This window comes from Salvelinus alpinus, chromosome 21, assembly GCF_045679555.1.
Source record: "Salvelinus alpinus chromosome 21, SLU_Salpinus.1, whole genome shotgun sequence".
Taxonomy (NCBI): domain Eukaryota; kingdom Metazoa; phylum Chordata; class Actinopteri; order Salmoniformes; family Salmonidae; genus Salvelinus; species Salvelinus alpinus.
In genome coordinates, this window is record NC_092106.1 from 6,353,916 (window position 1) to 6,368,037 (window position 14,122).

The following is a 14,122-nucleotide window of genomic DNA, read 5'->3' on the forward strand; positions in this document are numbered from 1 at the left end:
CATATTTTGGGCTATTCGAAATATAACTCAAGCCCAGAGCTTTTGCTTGATAAGGTCACCCTGTTCTGTAGCCAGACTAGTCAGTCCACTGGTTCTGACGCTGAACCATGTCTAGGGCCAGGATTCAATCCAATCGTGGGTTTGGATAATGAGCCATTTAAAGGTCATTTCAGATTGAGCCGACATATGCAACGTTTACCGTGCATGTGCTTTCCGCGAACGTGGGAACAGTGCCTTTAAAATGTGCATTGCCGACAAAATGCGCTCGGATTGAATCCCAGCCTCGGTTGGCACAGAGCAATTTCCAACATGGTAATTTGTGTGTGCTTTGTGTGTGTTTGTGTGTGGGTGTGAGTGTGTGAGCAAGTGTGTGTGGTTGGGCGGATATGGACAGTGGGTGGGCTGTACAGTTGACACACAGTGAGTTGACAGACAGGAGTATAAGGGAACCGGCGGTGGTGGGAGTTATTATCCGTATTACAGGGTGAATGGGGAGAAGCCTGTCAGTTAGTAGGGTATACCAGGGATAGGGCCTGCTCTGTTCTGGGCTTACCTTTGCCCTGCCTGTGTGGCTGGTTGGATTGGCATGTTGACGGAGATCATGTCAAACACGAGTTCAACTTCCTTTCCATGAAATCCACACTCTAAAATGGAGGCACTTCTGGGCCTATCCCTAGTCCCTGTTCACATGAACATTCTACTAATGCTCTAACACTACTGAATGTTCCAATTAAACTTCCACCTGCACGTAGCACAGACTCTGAGTTCCATAACTGAGGTTATAATCACAACCGTACTATCTGAACGTTCCAGGCATTTGTGGCTGGAACTGCCCTGGGCCTCTTGAACACGGCTCGGTTTCTGTAAAGCGGTTCTCACAAACTTTTCACTGAATGCAGCTATCTTCTGGATGTCAGAAAGAGGGCTATGTAATGTGAGAAATGTGTACTCCCCCGCCTGTCTGGGGTCCATCACAGATACATCCAGGCACCTGGTTGGAGGTGAGGCCCCGCGGCCCTGTCTCGGTGGGTCGGGTGGGTTTGGAAGCCCCCAGTAGCGTGTGATTTAGGGCTGAGGGAAGGTGTTCCACGGGGTTGACTGGGTCAAGGCCACTGCTATCCAGGCTCACAGAGCCTACACACCTGACAAGATAAACTGGCCATATCCTGTCTCCACTCTCCAGTCCTGCTCCACCCACCTGATACCCTGAACCACAGTCATAATCCAGCACCTGGGAGAGAGGAGGGTTTGGGGTGAGGGAGGGGTAACGGGGGTTGAGAGAAAATGGAAGGGTTGAGGGCTGGGTTAGGGGGGAGGCAGGGGGCAAGGGAGGGGTAAGGGGGTGAGTAGTCTTGGCTAGGGGTGAGGCGGGTGATAAGGGAATGGGCTGAGAGGGGGGAGAGGGGAGGGTGGGATGAGGAATGGGTCAGAGGGTGAGGGATGGGTTGGGTTGGGTGGTGAGAGAAGATGTGTGAGGAGTGGGTTGGGGGGAAGGATGGCTTAGAGGGGAGTTAGGGGAGTTAGGGCGAAAGGAGTTAGGGAGGATACAGACCCTCTGTGGAGCAAAGGTTATCCTCCTGCCAGAGCATGCTGTGTGTATTTCATGAGATGGTTTTCACTACTTACCTAAACACACATCTACACACACAAACACATTAATGCTGTCTCGCACGCATGCAGACAGACAGATGCACGCACACACACACACACACACGCACACGCACGCACGCACGCACACACACGCACACGCACACACAGGAGCCCCGTTGGCAGTGTGCTGCTGTTGACAGCTGGTGAGAGGCGATATGTAAGAAGAATCTGGACAGCTCCAGCTGTAGCCGGCGAGCTCTGGACCACGTCCAGCCTCTGACAGGAGGGGAGGAGGGTCGCCCCTCCCCAGGACGGAGCAAAGCGGCTGTGGGTTTCACACTGTTCACCTCCCAATACTTCACAAGCAGTGAGCCGATCCATCTGGAGGAGAGGGGGGGGGGGGGGTAGTTCCTTTCAACACACAGGAATGCGGGATCAAGAAAGCTGTTGAGTTGGTTTGACCCCCACATTCACGACGTGAGGAATGACCCGTTGCCGAGCACACTGACTGCTGCAAGCTCAGAGGCGCAGTAGCTCTCTGCATAACATCTGGCGATCAGAAACACATGTGGACTACATCATAGGCCCGGGTGTGAATTGACAAGGTGGTGCAGTGGTTTTGCCAGTAAGGGATGTGGATCTGCCCCATGAATAGCCTTCTCCTCATGCCCTTCTATCACAGGCCTGTGTGTCTCATTGGGACTATATAGGTACTCTAGGCCTACAGCCAAATCTGGTTTGTTCTGGGTTCACCAAGGGACCACTGGCTTCCTTCCTTGGCTCAAATGTCTATCTAGAGGCAATTTGTGATTGAAAGAGATTCTGACCAATGAGAGGATTTCACAGTCCCCCTCTGCTCTCCCCTTGACTTTGTGCATAGACTCAGAGCAATACGTCCTCAGAACACTAGCAGAGGAGGAACAAGGAAATGTGTTTGATTTTCAAAACCCAGTCATGTGACAGAGGTGCTGCTTGGTCTGTTTATTACAGGTATCACCATGTCTTCAGACAACGTCAAACATTTTACAGACTGTTGTTTAAATGCTTCCGTTTAAATAGAGGGAAAAGCAAAACGCTGGAAAGGTACTCAAAATACTCAACTCATAACAGGAGAAGACCTGCGAAGCCCTCGTCCAAAAGGCACTGGAAATCAACTGCTTTAACGTTAGCTGTTCTTTAAAAAAAACATGCACACCGCTAGCAAAGACATCTGTGTTTCGATGATGACATTCTTGTTACACGATTCGGTAGAATACAATACACCGAGCCTTGATGTGTGGTATTTCTTGAGCTTATGACTGCATCATTACAACACTGTGTTTGCATGTGTAGTACACCAAAAGCCACCATAACTTGCTGTACCAAAGCTACTATAAGGACCGCAGGCTCCAGTTTTAGGTGTATTACGGTACTGTACATGTGGCTTTGTAGAGAGCAGATATCTTAAATATTTTCAAGGTTAAATACACCATATGGGGTTGCTATTTAAATACCTAATGTGACTCTTAAGTTAGATTTACCATTTAATGGAATTACTTTGATGACAACAGTTTTCTGAATTTTCTTCATCTCTGCAAAGGAAATGTACAAAAAAAGTTATCTTTAAATAATAATGATAGTAGTACATTCAGACAATAGCATAATAATTCCTCTGTATTATTGTTGTGGTTTTAAAAATATCTCATGACGGGAAGATTCGTGTCTGTCTGGCTGTCTGCAAAAATCCATATCTATCCAGTCTGCGAGGAGTGTCCGTCAACGTCTCTCTTGATGAGAGATCAGTAGCTGTCCATTGGCCCAGATAAGTTTGCTGAGTTAGTTTGAGGATGGTGTCACTGATGCAAAGGCTATATGTTTCATCCTCCTCATATGGGCCACATGACAGCTTTCTCTGTACTATAGGTCTTGATATCCAACCGTACAGATAGTATACTCTGGCACTGATATCGTCATCTCTTGCCAGTCCCCTTCCACTCCACTGATTGAGTGCGTCTCTTTCACAGATTGATGTTGGAATGAGGTGAGCACGGAGAGACACAGACACAGACACGTTACAGACACGTAGAGGGCTGGTGAGGGAGCATTGAACAAGCACAGGACTGTCAGCGAGTGGAGTGCTGTTGACAGAGAAGAGGTGGGGCTAATGGGAGGATTCTCTTCTCCTCTACTCCTGGCTGTCGTTCCTCTCTTCTTCTGTCAGCAGCATCCTCTTCCCCTACCGGGATGTGGAAGACTGCTTCGTGTTTCTCTCCCTCTCCGTCTTTCCCTCTGTCTCCTCTTCACACTCTCACTGTGTGGTACTTCTGAAGCACTGCACTGTGTGTTCTAAGGGGGCTCCTCTGTCTGTTTTCTCTCTCTCTCTCTCTCTCTCTCTCTCTCTCTCTCTCTCTCTCTCTCTCTCTCTCTCTCTCTCTCTCTCTCTCTCTCTCTCTCTCTCTCTCTCTCTCTCTCTCTCTCTCTCTCTCTCTCTCTCTCTCTCTCTCTCTCTCTCTCTCTCTCTCTCTCTCTCCCCCGCTCTCTCTCTTCTCCGCTCTTTCTACTCCTCTCTTTATTTCCACTACTGACAGCTGTGGCCCTCCGACACCATGCACTTCTTAGAAAGCACTTGTTCCTGCTGGATCGGGTTCTCCATTCCTGTCTCTTCGCTTCCTGCCTCATCCATCTCTCCGGTCCCCCGCTAGTACTAGTATTTTCATCCCTCCGCCACAAGATCCAGGTACTCTTGTCTCACGTGGTCCTGCTGGGCTGGGTTCTGTCCTTGCCCTCTGTCTTTACGCCACCAATCTCTCCTTCCATCTCTCTCCTCCCTCCCTCTCTTTTGTTTCCCGTTACCGGCATCCACAGCCCTCCACCACCATGTCCTGGTAGTTTTTGAGCACCACGCGGTCCTGCGGGTCCAGGTAGAGCATGGCAATGGGGCTGAGGGCGGTGGGCACGCAGCAGGCCCGCGGCACGGCTCCGTTCACCGAGTTCACCAGCGTCTGCACCATGGCGTGGCTGGATGAGTTCATGTGGTCGGCGAGCGGGAAGCGGCACTCCCCCAGGCAGAAGAAGGCGTCGTAGCCGCTAGGCGCCACGATCCACTTGTTCCAGCCCACGTCTTTGAAGTCCACGTAGAGCGGGTGGCGGCGGCAGCGGGCGCGGGACAGACGCTTCAGCTTTGCTGCGCGGCCACCATTACGCTTCACTCTTCCACCCTCGTCCCAGCTACCGCCCCAGCCTGGGCTGGCGCTCCGGTCCCTGTCCCTCTCCCTGTTCTTGTCTCTGTCCCTTCCCCGGTTGCTGCTGCTACTCCTGCCCCTTTCTCTGGCCCCCTTCCTCCCCCTCATCCTCTGGGCAGTGCCAGAGGTTCTCCGGCCATGGGCGGCTAGTGCCTCCCCACGCCCGTCATGGCTGTAAGTAACCAGCAGGGGTCTCTCTCGTGCCCAGCTGTGTTCGTCCTGTCCCAGAGATCTGCGCACCCTCAGGTGTCCCACTCTTCGTCCTTCCTCCCCAGTGGAGGGTGGTAGAGCATCATGGTCAGGGAGGGTGAGGAGGGTGGTGTTACCCAGAGGGGTCACCTCCAGGAGGAAGGCCATGCTCCCAGTCTGAGCGTGGGCCCCCAGGAAGAGTTCGGTGCTGAGGCTGAATGCCTCCCAGGTGGCTGGCTTGGTGTTGGGGGCCCATGTAAGGACCCGTGACTCCAGCAGAGTGGGCTCAGACTCAGAGTCCCCAGGGCTTCCAGAGAGGAACAGGCTGACCCTGTGGGCCCCGGGGCCTGGGCTGGCCCCATCACCCCGGAAGAAACGTAGCTCTGCAGACACCACACGCTCATCCTGGGGGATGGAGGACACGTTGAAGGAGATGGGGACCCTGTTGTTGCTCGCGGTGGTCTGCCTCTTTTCAAGGAGGAGTGAGGGACTGGTAGACTCTGAGAGAGAGGAAGGAGGGAGAGAGAGAGAGAGAGAGAGAGAGAGAGAGAGAGAGAGAGAGAGAGAGAGAGAGAGAGAGAGAGAGAGAGAGGTTAATATAGTTCAGAGATGAAGGTTCAATTTGTAAAACAAAACTGATGTTCTCTGCAGTTCCATGGAGGTCTCTCTTGTAGGATTTCCTATATCAAACATTGTAATCTCACAATGTCAAATACAAGGTAAATTGACCTGTCAACCCTTAACTTTAAATGTCAGACACATTCAGTGCCATAAACAGCTAGATAAGCTTTTCATTGCACGCTCTACCATCAGAATAGGACCTCCACTTGTTGCTGGTTAGCTTGTGACTGTTATGGAAACATCCATGTTATCAAATGGAAAATAGATGGTCTGACTTTGGAGCCTACTAACTGCCAAGGTGGAGTCATAACAGAAAGAGACTGGGAATCACAGCGCTGTCATCATCAATGCCATCCAACCCGGACTGAAACTACAAATGGAATGTGCAGAACAGTGTCCATTAAAAACGTATTGTGGAACTGATACCAATCAGTGGCAGGACACGGTAGAACAGCGTTGCAAACTATCCACAAAGAGCCTCAGATTAGGAGTGCTGATCCAGGATCTGTCCATATGATCTTATTCATTATGATCTTAAAGGCTAAACTGATCTCAGACGCTTTGGGGATATGGGCCCAGACCACATGTGTAACGTTACCTGTGTGGTGGAAGCTGCGTACGGTGTTGGCCTCCTGGACATGCTGGCTGGGGTAGTTGAAGTGTGGATCCTGGACTAGGTGGTACTGCTGGGAGTGGAAGCGATAGAGGTCCACTATGTACTGTGGGACGGGGGCACCTGGCCGGGGGTTGGGGTGGGACTGCAGGCCCAGGCGGCTCAGCAGCAGGTTCTGGATGGTCTGGGCCAGGCTAGGGTCCAGGGGGATTGGTGATGACGGTGACAACGACGACACACTACCATCGGGCTCGGTGGCTCCGCCCTGGCGACCAGACGAGGCTTGAGGTAGCAGCAGGACCATCAGGACCAAGAGGTTAGCAGGGAACATGGTGGATCTACATGAGGGAGAGTGGGGGAGGAGTGGGGGAGGAGAGGGTGAGGAGAGGAGTGAAGTTAAGGTTTATTTCAGGGAGAAGAGGAAACGGAACACTTAAGTCTTTCACTTTTTGACGCTTCCAGTGGTGCTCTTTAAAGTCCCACGTGTTCATTGAAATTCATATACCATATGTTTAATATCTTTCAGTAAATTGGAGTGTGGGGGGTTGAAATACCACTACTCATAGCTTAAATCCTTCGAGAGAACGTTTTATGACATCCGGGATTTGTCATTAGTACTACACTCTTGTGAATGAATTGATGCATCTTGGTGACAAATGTACCTTTGTCTTTGTCAAAAGAAAAGTCGGGACACCTGGGAAGAGGCTGAAATACGGGACGCAAATACAGCTCTGTCTGTGTGGAGCTCATCAACTGTGAAAGTATTATGTAAGGTCACTAGCGTGCTGGGACCAAAGTTGATCATGTTGCAGGTTCGCTAGAACCCTCAAGACAGAGCGAGGCAGAGAGACAGAGAGAGAGAGAGAGAGAGAGAGAGAGAGAGAGAGAGAGAGAGAGAGAGAGAGAGAGAGAGAGAGAGAGAGAGAGAGAGAGAGAGAGAGAGAGAGAGAGAGAGAGAGAGAGAGAGAGAGAGAGAGAGAGAGAGAGAGAGAGAGAGAGAGAGAAGCAGACAGGCGGAGGAGAGCGATGAATGCGATTGAAAGAACCCGAATCGACTTTCACTGGCCTTAAAACCGTGACAGAGAGGTGGGGGTGTTCGTTTCATTTGGCATAATCTTTTATTTTCATATTTACCACTGTAGCAGTACAAACGTGCTGTTTAAACAAATAGGAGAATGGTTCAATTAGAGACCCCCACCAAATGACCCCTCACGTAATTCACACACTGCTTGTCAGGCTATTATGCAGTAAGTCTGGCGCGATATCAAGAAATGTACTGCTGAAGTCCATGTGAAGATGTTTGCTGGATACACATGGCTGTAAAAACAGCACCACTTTGTTTTCCTCATTGTTTAATTTATTGCTATGTGTTGCCAAGGCCCCATCTCCTAGGAAACTCAAGCACAGGGGGATAAGAGTGATTAAGCAGAGAATATATTCAGTGTGTGTGTGTGTGTGTGTGTGTGTGTGTGTGTGTGTGTGTGTGTGTGTGTGTGTGTGTGTGTGTGTGTGTGTGTGTGTGTGTGTGTGTGTGTGTGTGTGTGTGTGTGTGTGTGTGTGTGCACATGCGTGATTTAGGAGAACCATAATAGTAGTCCTGCTAAAAACCATCAATTAACTAAAGCTAGTTGACTTTAATGGAGAATAATAACTAGTGGAGCTACTGTACTTTATATCTCGTTTGCTCTAATTTACTTTCCACAGCTTACCTATACAGTAGCTTCAACCAAATAATGAGACCATAGTTGCCAACTGGCCTGTCTGCTGCGCGGGAAAAGGTCCCAGTGCTGGAGGTCATAACATTAACGCCCCAGCCAAAGGTTACCACCCCATGTCTCTGTAGTACAGCTGTTAATGATTGAGTGACTAATTATACACTACAGGCCTTAATGGCCTTGTGCCCTCTGGAGTCAGGAGTTAGAGGTCACAGTACGGTGTCTGACCTGTCTATTGTTCAAAGTAGGATGACGTTGGCCCTGGACACTTAACTAGCAAGTCAGGTTGCCGTTAGGATTGGGGGAGGTTAAGCTGACCCTAGATTTGGTTCAAAGCATTCAAAGTTTGGAGGTTGATGTAGAGACTGAGACCTGGGCTGGGCCACGACGTCTCTCCTCTCAACCGGTCTGCTTTACCGTCATCCTTCAACTAAAGAAGTGAGAGATGTCGTCATTACTCTAAGAAGGAAAGACACATCTCAATGAATGTAAACGACGTAGAGCTCAACGTCCCAGTTTTCCCTGCAGACTAGAGCGAAGCGTTTTCTTATTCTGCACTTACGTATCTCTCCCTGCCTATCCCTATCTCATCTCGGGACTGAGCTGGGAATCGATTAAGTCCGACACAGCTAGATAACTGAGGCGTTTATGGCACAACGAACACATAACGACGCCCTAATGACAGCTAATCATGCTATAGTGTCAGAGGAGGGTTTACAAGAAGTATGTGTGTGGGTTTGTGTGTTTGTGTGTGTGTGTGCGTGTGTGTGTGAGCGAGAGCAAGAACAGACACAGTAATACCCTGGGAAAATAAGGTGTGAGCGTGGGACTCTGCTCACTAGCCATTAACTCAGGCAGCCCCACCCAAAGTAATGCCTCTCCACTTGAGGCAACGCTACAGGACAATTAGAGTACGATTAGAGATTAGAGAGCCACAACTGTACAGCCTTTCCCGTGGCGTCCCAAGGCTCGTAAACTAGATTGAGGACCCCCCCCCCTAATGAAGGTTCAAAGGTTACTTGCAGAAGGGGGAGTGGGTGAGGGTGGTGGTTGGGGGGGAGTCAGAGGACACCCTGCCATACATCCATCTAGAGTACGTCCACCCATCTCCCTGTGTTTCTCCAGCTAATCTAAACTGGGAGAAAAGCCACTAAACTCCATTTGGCCTCATTATCTGCTATCCTCTCCATCAAGCCGCCCCCCTCCCCATTCATCCTGGATGGTGACATCCCTGCGTTAGCTTTCACTCCATCCCCCCCTCTCTCTCTCCGCTGAAATGGGACTAATCAAGTCTTCCGGGGGAGGTGAAGGGTGAGGTGGGGAGAGGGGGTGCTCTCAGACATATTAGATGGTGTCTGACCCGGAGCAGACGTTAGAGTGACCTCGTGCGCACGAAGACGAGAGATTTGTGTGTGTAATCAGGCAGGGCGGTCTGCTCGCTGGCCCTCTGAACCCACAGATCAAAACAGACCAACATAAGTGTACCTCTTTCCCTCTCTCTACGTCTCTTTACGCTCTCTCTTTTAGTCTCTCGTTTTCTTAGTCCCTCTTTATCTCCTTCATTTGTCGCTGCATCAATCCCTCCCTTTCTGTTAGTCTGTCCCCCTCATTCTCTCTTAGTTCCTCTCCATTTCTTTCCCCTCTACTCTCTGTATATCTCCTCTGGGGGGGAGAGGAAAGACATATGGACAAGGACAAGGGGTGATAGAGAGACAGAGTTAAAGAGAGAGAAGGGAAGATAGACAGAGATATACAGAGATATATAGATATATACAGTTATATACAGATATATACATATATATACTCTGTATATACGCTCCCCTTCTCTCTCTTTGACTCAGTATCTCTATCACCACTTGTCCTTGTCCATATGTCTTTCCACTGCCACCCCCCCTCTGTGTTCCCCGCCCCCCCCCCTGTGTTCCCTGTCTCTCCATTCTTCTTTATCTGCATGTCTCTCTCTTTCCCAACCTCTATTTTTCTTTCTCTCCCTATCTTCATTTCTCTCTGCCCTCTCTCCCTTGTGTCCGTCTTTTTCCTAAGCCCTCTAAATGAATGGTGTTTTTGCGGAAGAGTGCCGCCGAGTGTTGCCGGGTGAGAGGGCCCAGTGTCACCGCAGGCGGCTGATTTATCCGCGGCCGCTGTCTTCGTGTTACGCCTGGTCCCTCCACTTTCCCTTCCTGTTGTTCTTCCCGTGTTTCTTTTCCCCCAGATTCCTTCTCTCCCTCTCCCTCTCCCTCCCTCTCTCTTGCTCTCTAACACACATGCACATACACACGCACACACGCACACACACACACACACACACACACACACACACACACACACACACACACACACACACACACACACACACACACACACACACACACACGCACGCACGCACGCACGCACGCACGCACACACACACACACACACACACAATCACACACACACACACAGATAGACTCTCTGCCCCGTGTCATAATTACTAGACGTCGCGGCAATCTTCAACTCACTCACACTCACACACATGCGTAACACACATCCCAAGAACGTCGTTTTTTTTCTTCTTCTCTAACTTGCTCAACCAGCACCTGTGTGGACCATTCTCATAATCAGCTGAAACCTACACACCTACACCTAATGCATCTGGAATGTTCCTCACACCTCTCTATACATCGCTATCACACGACGGAGCTCTCTGGTGACTACAGCATTCGCTGCTTTATGATTTCATGTACGAGGCTGAAGCTAGGAGGACATTTTGTCTCTCTCGAAGCGTGACAGATGAAATCATTAGAATAATATTCCTGGTTGCCTGCTGGGTGGTTGTATCCCAGCTGGGGCGGTTAAGAGGCTAATGACGCGGGCAGCCCAGACTTTCAGCCCGCCTCTCGCCTTCCTCAACAAACCTTTACGGTATTTACTGCCCCCAATGCACGGCTCCACACGTACGCACCACGCAGGCAGAGTGCGAACACGTACATGCCAAGAGGAACAGATATGTGTGTTGTGTGTGTACTGTATGTGAATGCGTATGATGGACAAAAGCCAATCGATTTGAATGTTTTTTAATGCATAGTGCTGCGCATGCATCTTGCACGCGCGCACGCACGCACGCACGCACGCACGCACGCACGCACGCACGCACGCACACACACACACACACACACACACACACACACACACACACACACACACACACACACACACACACACACACACACGCACACGCACACGCACACGCACACGGAGGAGAATGCAGTGACTGTCTCCTGCCAGGGTGAAGATGACAGCAGACGATGAGGCTCCCTAAGGAGAGGTGGAGTAGACCAGACACTTTCCGGCTACTGGGGAATCAACCAACACTCTCACAACATCGCCAGAAACTGCAACTGCGAGGCACCCGACCACAAGGCCCTACAAAGGGTGGTGAGTACGGCCCAGTACATCACTTGGGCCGAGCTCTCTGCCATCCAGCACCTCTTTACCAGGTGGTATCAGAGGAAGGCCCCCCAAAATTGTCAAAGACTCCAGCCACCCAAGTCATAGGCTGTTCTCTCTGCTACCACACGGCATGTGGTACCAGTCTGGAACCAACAGGACCCTGAACAACTTCTCCCCCCGAGCCATGAGACGGCTAAAGAAGACTGCTAAATAGCTAATCAAATGGCTACCCGGACTATCTGTATTGACCTTTTTTGCACTAACTCTCGTGCACTGACTGTTGACACACTGGACCCACACACTCACACATACTTACACTGACACCCCAACACACACATACACACTACATACGCCCACACACACATGAGACGCGCACACATGCATACTGACACTCACACACACACACACACACATTTTCACACTCACCACATACACTGCTGTTACTGTCTATTATCTATCCTGTTGCCTAGTCACTTTACCCCTACTGTACCATACTGTATGTACATATTAACCTCAATTACCTTGTAGCCCTGCACATCGACTCAGTTCTGGTACTACATGAATATAGCGTGTTATTTTGACTCGTTATTGTTCTTCGTTATTCCCTGTGTTTTATTCCTCTTGTCACTATTTCTATTCTGTAATGTTTTTATATAAATGTATCTTCAACTCTGCCTTGTTAGAAAAGGTTCCCGTAAGTAAGCATTTCGCCTTTAGCCTACACCTGTTGTTCGCGAAGCATGTGACAAATAACATTTGATTGGATTTGAGACATTAGCTACCTGGACCTTTGGAAAGACATTAGCCAGACACACAATGTACAGTATAGTAATCACCACTGCCAGGGCTTTCATTCCCAGGTACATTCTCACAAGAGTCTAACTAGGACATGCAGTGCAAAGCATCAACAAGTCAACTTTATCTCCATCTATTTCAACCTGAACTGTAAGTCACCAGAAGGCTTTCAGCTCTTGTACATCTTCATCTATTTCAACTAGAACATTCACAACTGTACGCCTCTGTAACTGTACGCCTCTGTTTTCACGCTTTTTCCCTCGCCGGGATCCACATGTTTCATTCAGAGCTACGTTCAGATGATCTGAGAGTCAGGGAGTTAAGTGACCGGCAACAGGAGGCTATGTTTTGGTGAACAGGGGGCTCGCTGAGGGCAGAACATTGCAGAAGCATTTGGTGGAAACAGTGACATGTCCGACACGTGACATCAGAGAGTTCAAAGACTTCACACGTCCGGTCGACACAGACCGAGGTGGAAAAGACAGAAACAGCACTGAAAAGCTAGGTTCACCGTTAACACCGAGGAAAATAATTCATGCCTTTACGCTCCTACAGAGAAGTCACGTTATGTCTTCTGAAAACATAACAGTCACATTGTTCTTGGACCTTCGCTTCCAGGCGTTTGATTTAGAGCAACACAGTATGCCGCCTCTGCGGGCGTGTGAGCATGTGTTTGTTCTCCCTAGAGTGGCTAATGGTTTGAGCAGTGAAGTTCCCGTGGCCAGTCAGAGTTGGCTTGGTGTACATGGACAGTATATGTGTGTGTTTGCGTGTGTGTGAGAGAGTGTGTGTTTATGGGGGTTTGTGTGTGTGTGTGTGAGTGTGCAGTACTCACGTCCAGGCGTGGTAGGAGGTGTGCAGAGTCCATGGTTTATCCTTGAGCTCCAGTGTTACAAACCCTCGTCTCTCGCTCCCGCTCGGTTGGACAGAATGGACGAAGTAGACTCTTTACCTCTCTTCCGCTCTCTTTTATTCCCCCTCTTTCTTATCCTCTATCTCTGCTTCTCTCTCTCAGGTTAGCCTGTGTCTGTGTCTCCTCTGTGAGTGGGCTGTGAATGAGGACGCTGTACTCTCCATGGTTCTCCCCCTGTACTGCTGGGCTCTCCCCCCCTCACTCACCCTCTCATCCTGTTGTCAGTTTCAGATAAGCGGCCTCTTAAAACATATCCACCGGCTTTCCCCTGCCTGCCTGACCTCTTCAAACAGGCAACTCCCTCTCTCTGTCACCTACACTTCCACCTCTGCTCAGACACAGAGAGACAAATATACACGCAATATATCTACTGTATGGACCTGCACAAGACAAATTAGTCTGGAGAGTTTTCTGTAACCGGCAAAAAATTCCCTCTTGTCCCCAGCTTCCGAAATGTGTCTTTTTCCTTTCCTCTCTTTCTCTGTCTCTCATTCTCTTTGTCTCTCCTCCCCTTTTTCCCTTTTCCTCTCTCTCTCTCTCTCTCTCTCTGTCTCTTATGCTATACAGAGAGTCCAGCTGGTAAACTCAGTTTAACTCTAATTGACTTTCCTGGTCATTTGGATCCTCCCTGATTGTGATGTCACTAAGTCAGACCACCCCCACTAACATCAAACACACACACACACACACACACACACACACACACACACACACACACACACACACACACACACACACACACACACACACACACACACACACACACACACACACACACACACACACACACACACACACACACACACAGTTAGAGATAAGGTCAGGGTGGACTGGCTAATTATTTTCCATCATTACTTTTACAAACTCACCCACTGATTTTCATTGACACCGTTTTCATTATCAGCTAACATGCTGACATGATCACAGACAATACAATCTCCATGATCAATTCATGAGTATGTTACTGAATAAGACCAAACATATTCTCTTACCAGACCAAGGTATGAATGGATGACTCATAGAGGAGGATAAAGTC

General features: G+C 49.5%; 1 protein-coding gene across 1 annotated transcript; it reads right to left on the bottom strand.

Moving 5' to 3' along the window:
* Positions 1 to 4,063: 4,063 nt before the first annotated feature.
* LOC139547688 (bone morphogenetic protein 2-like) lies at positions 4,064 to 13,660 on the bottom strand. The gene is made up of 3 exons (XM_071356683.1): positions 13,009 to 13,660; positions 6,220 to 6,572; positions 4,064 to 5,500 (listed from the first exon to the last, which is right to left on the bottom strand). Exons 2-3 carry the CDS (start codon positions 6,563 to 6,565, stop codon positions 4,419 to 4,421), a joined length of 1,428 nt encoding a protein of 475 aa, XP_071212784.1. The 5' UTR covers positions 6,566 to 6,572; positions 13,009 to 13,660; the 3' UTR covers positions 4,064 to 4,418.
* Between the last annotated feature and the right edge of the window lie 462 nt (positions 13,661 to 14,122).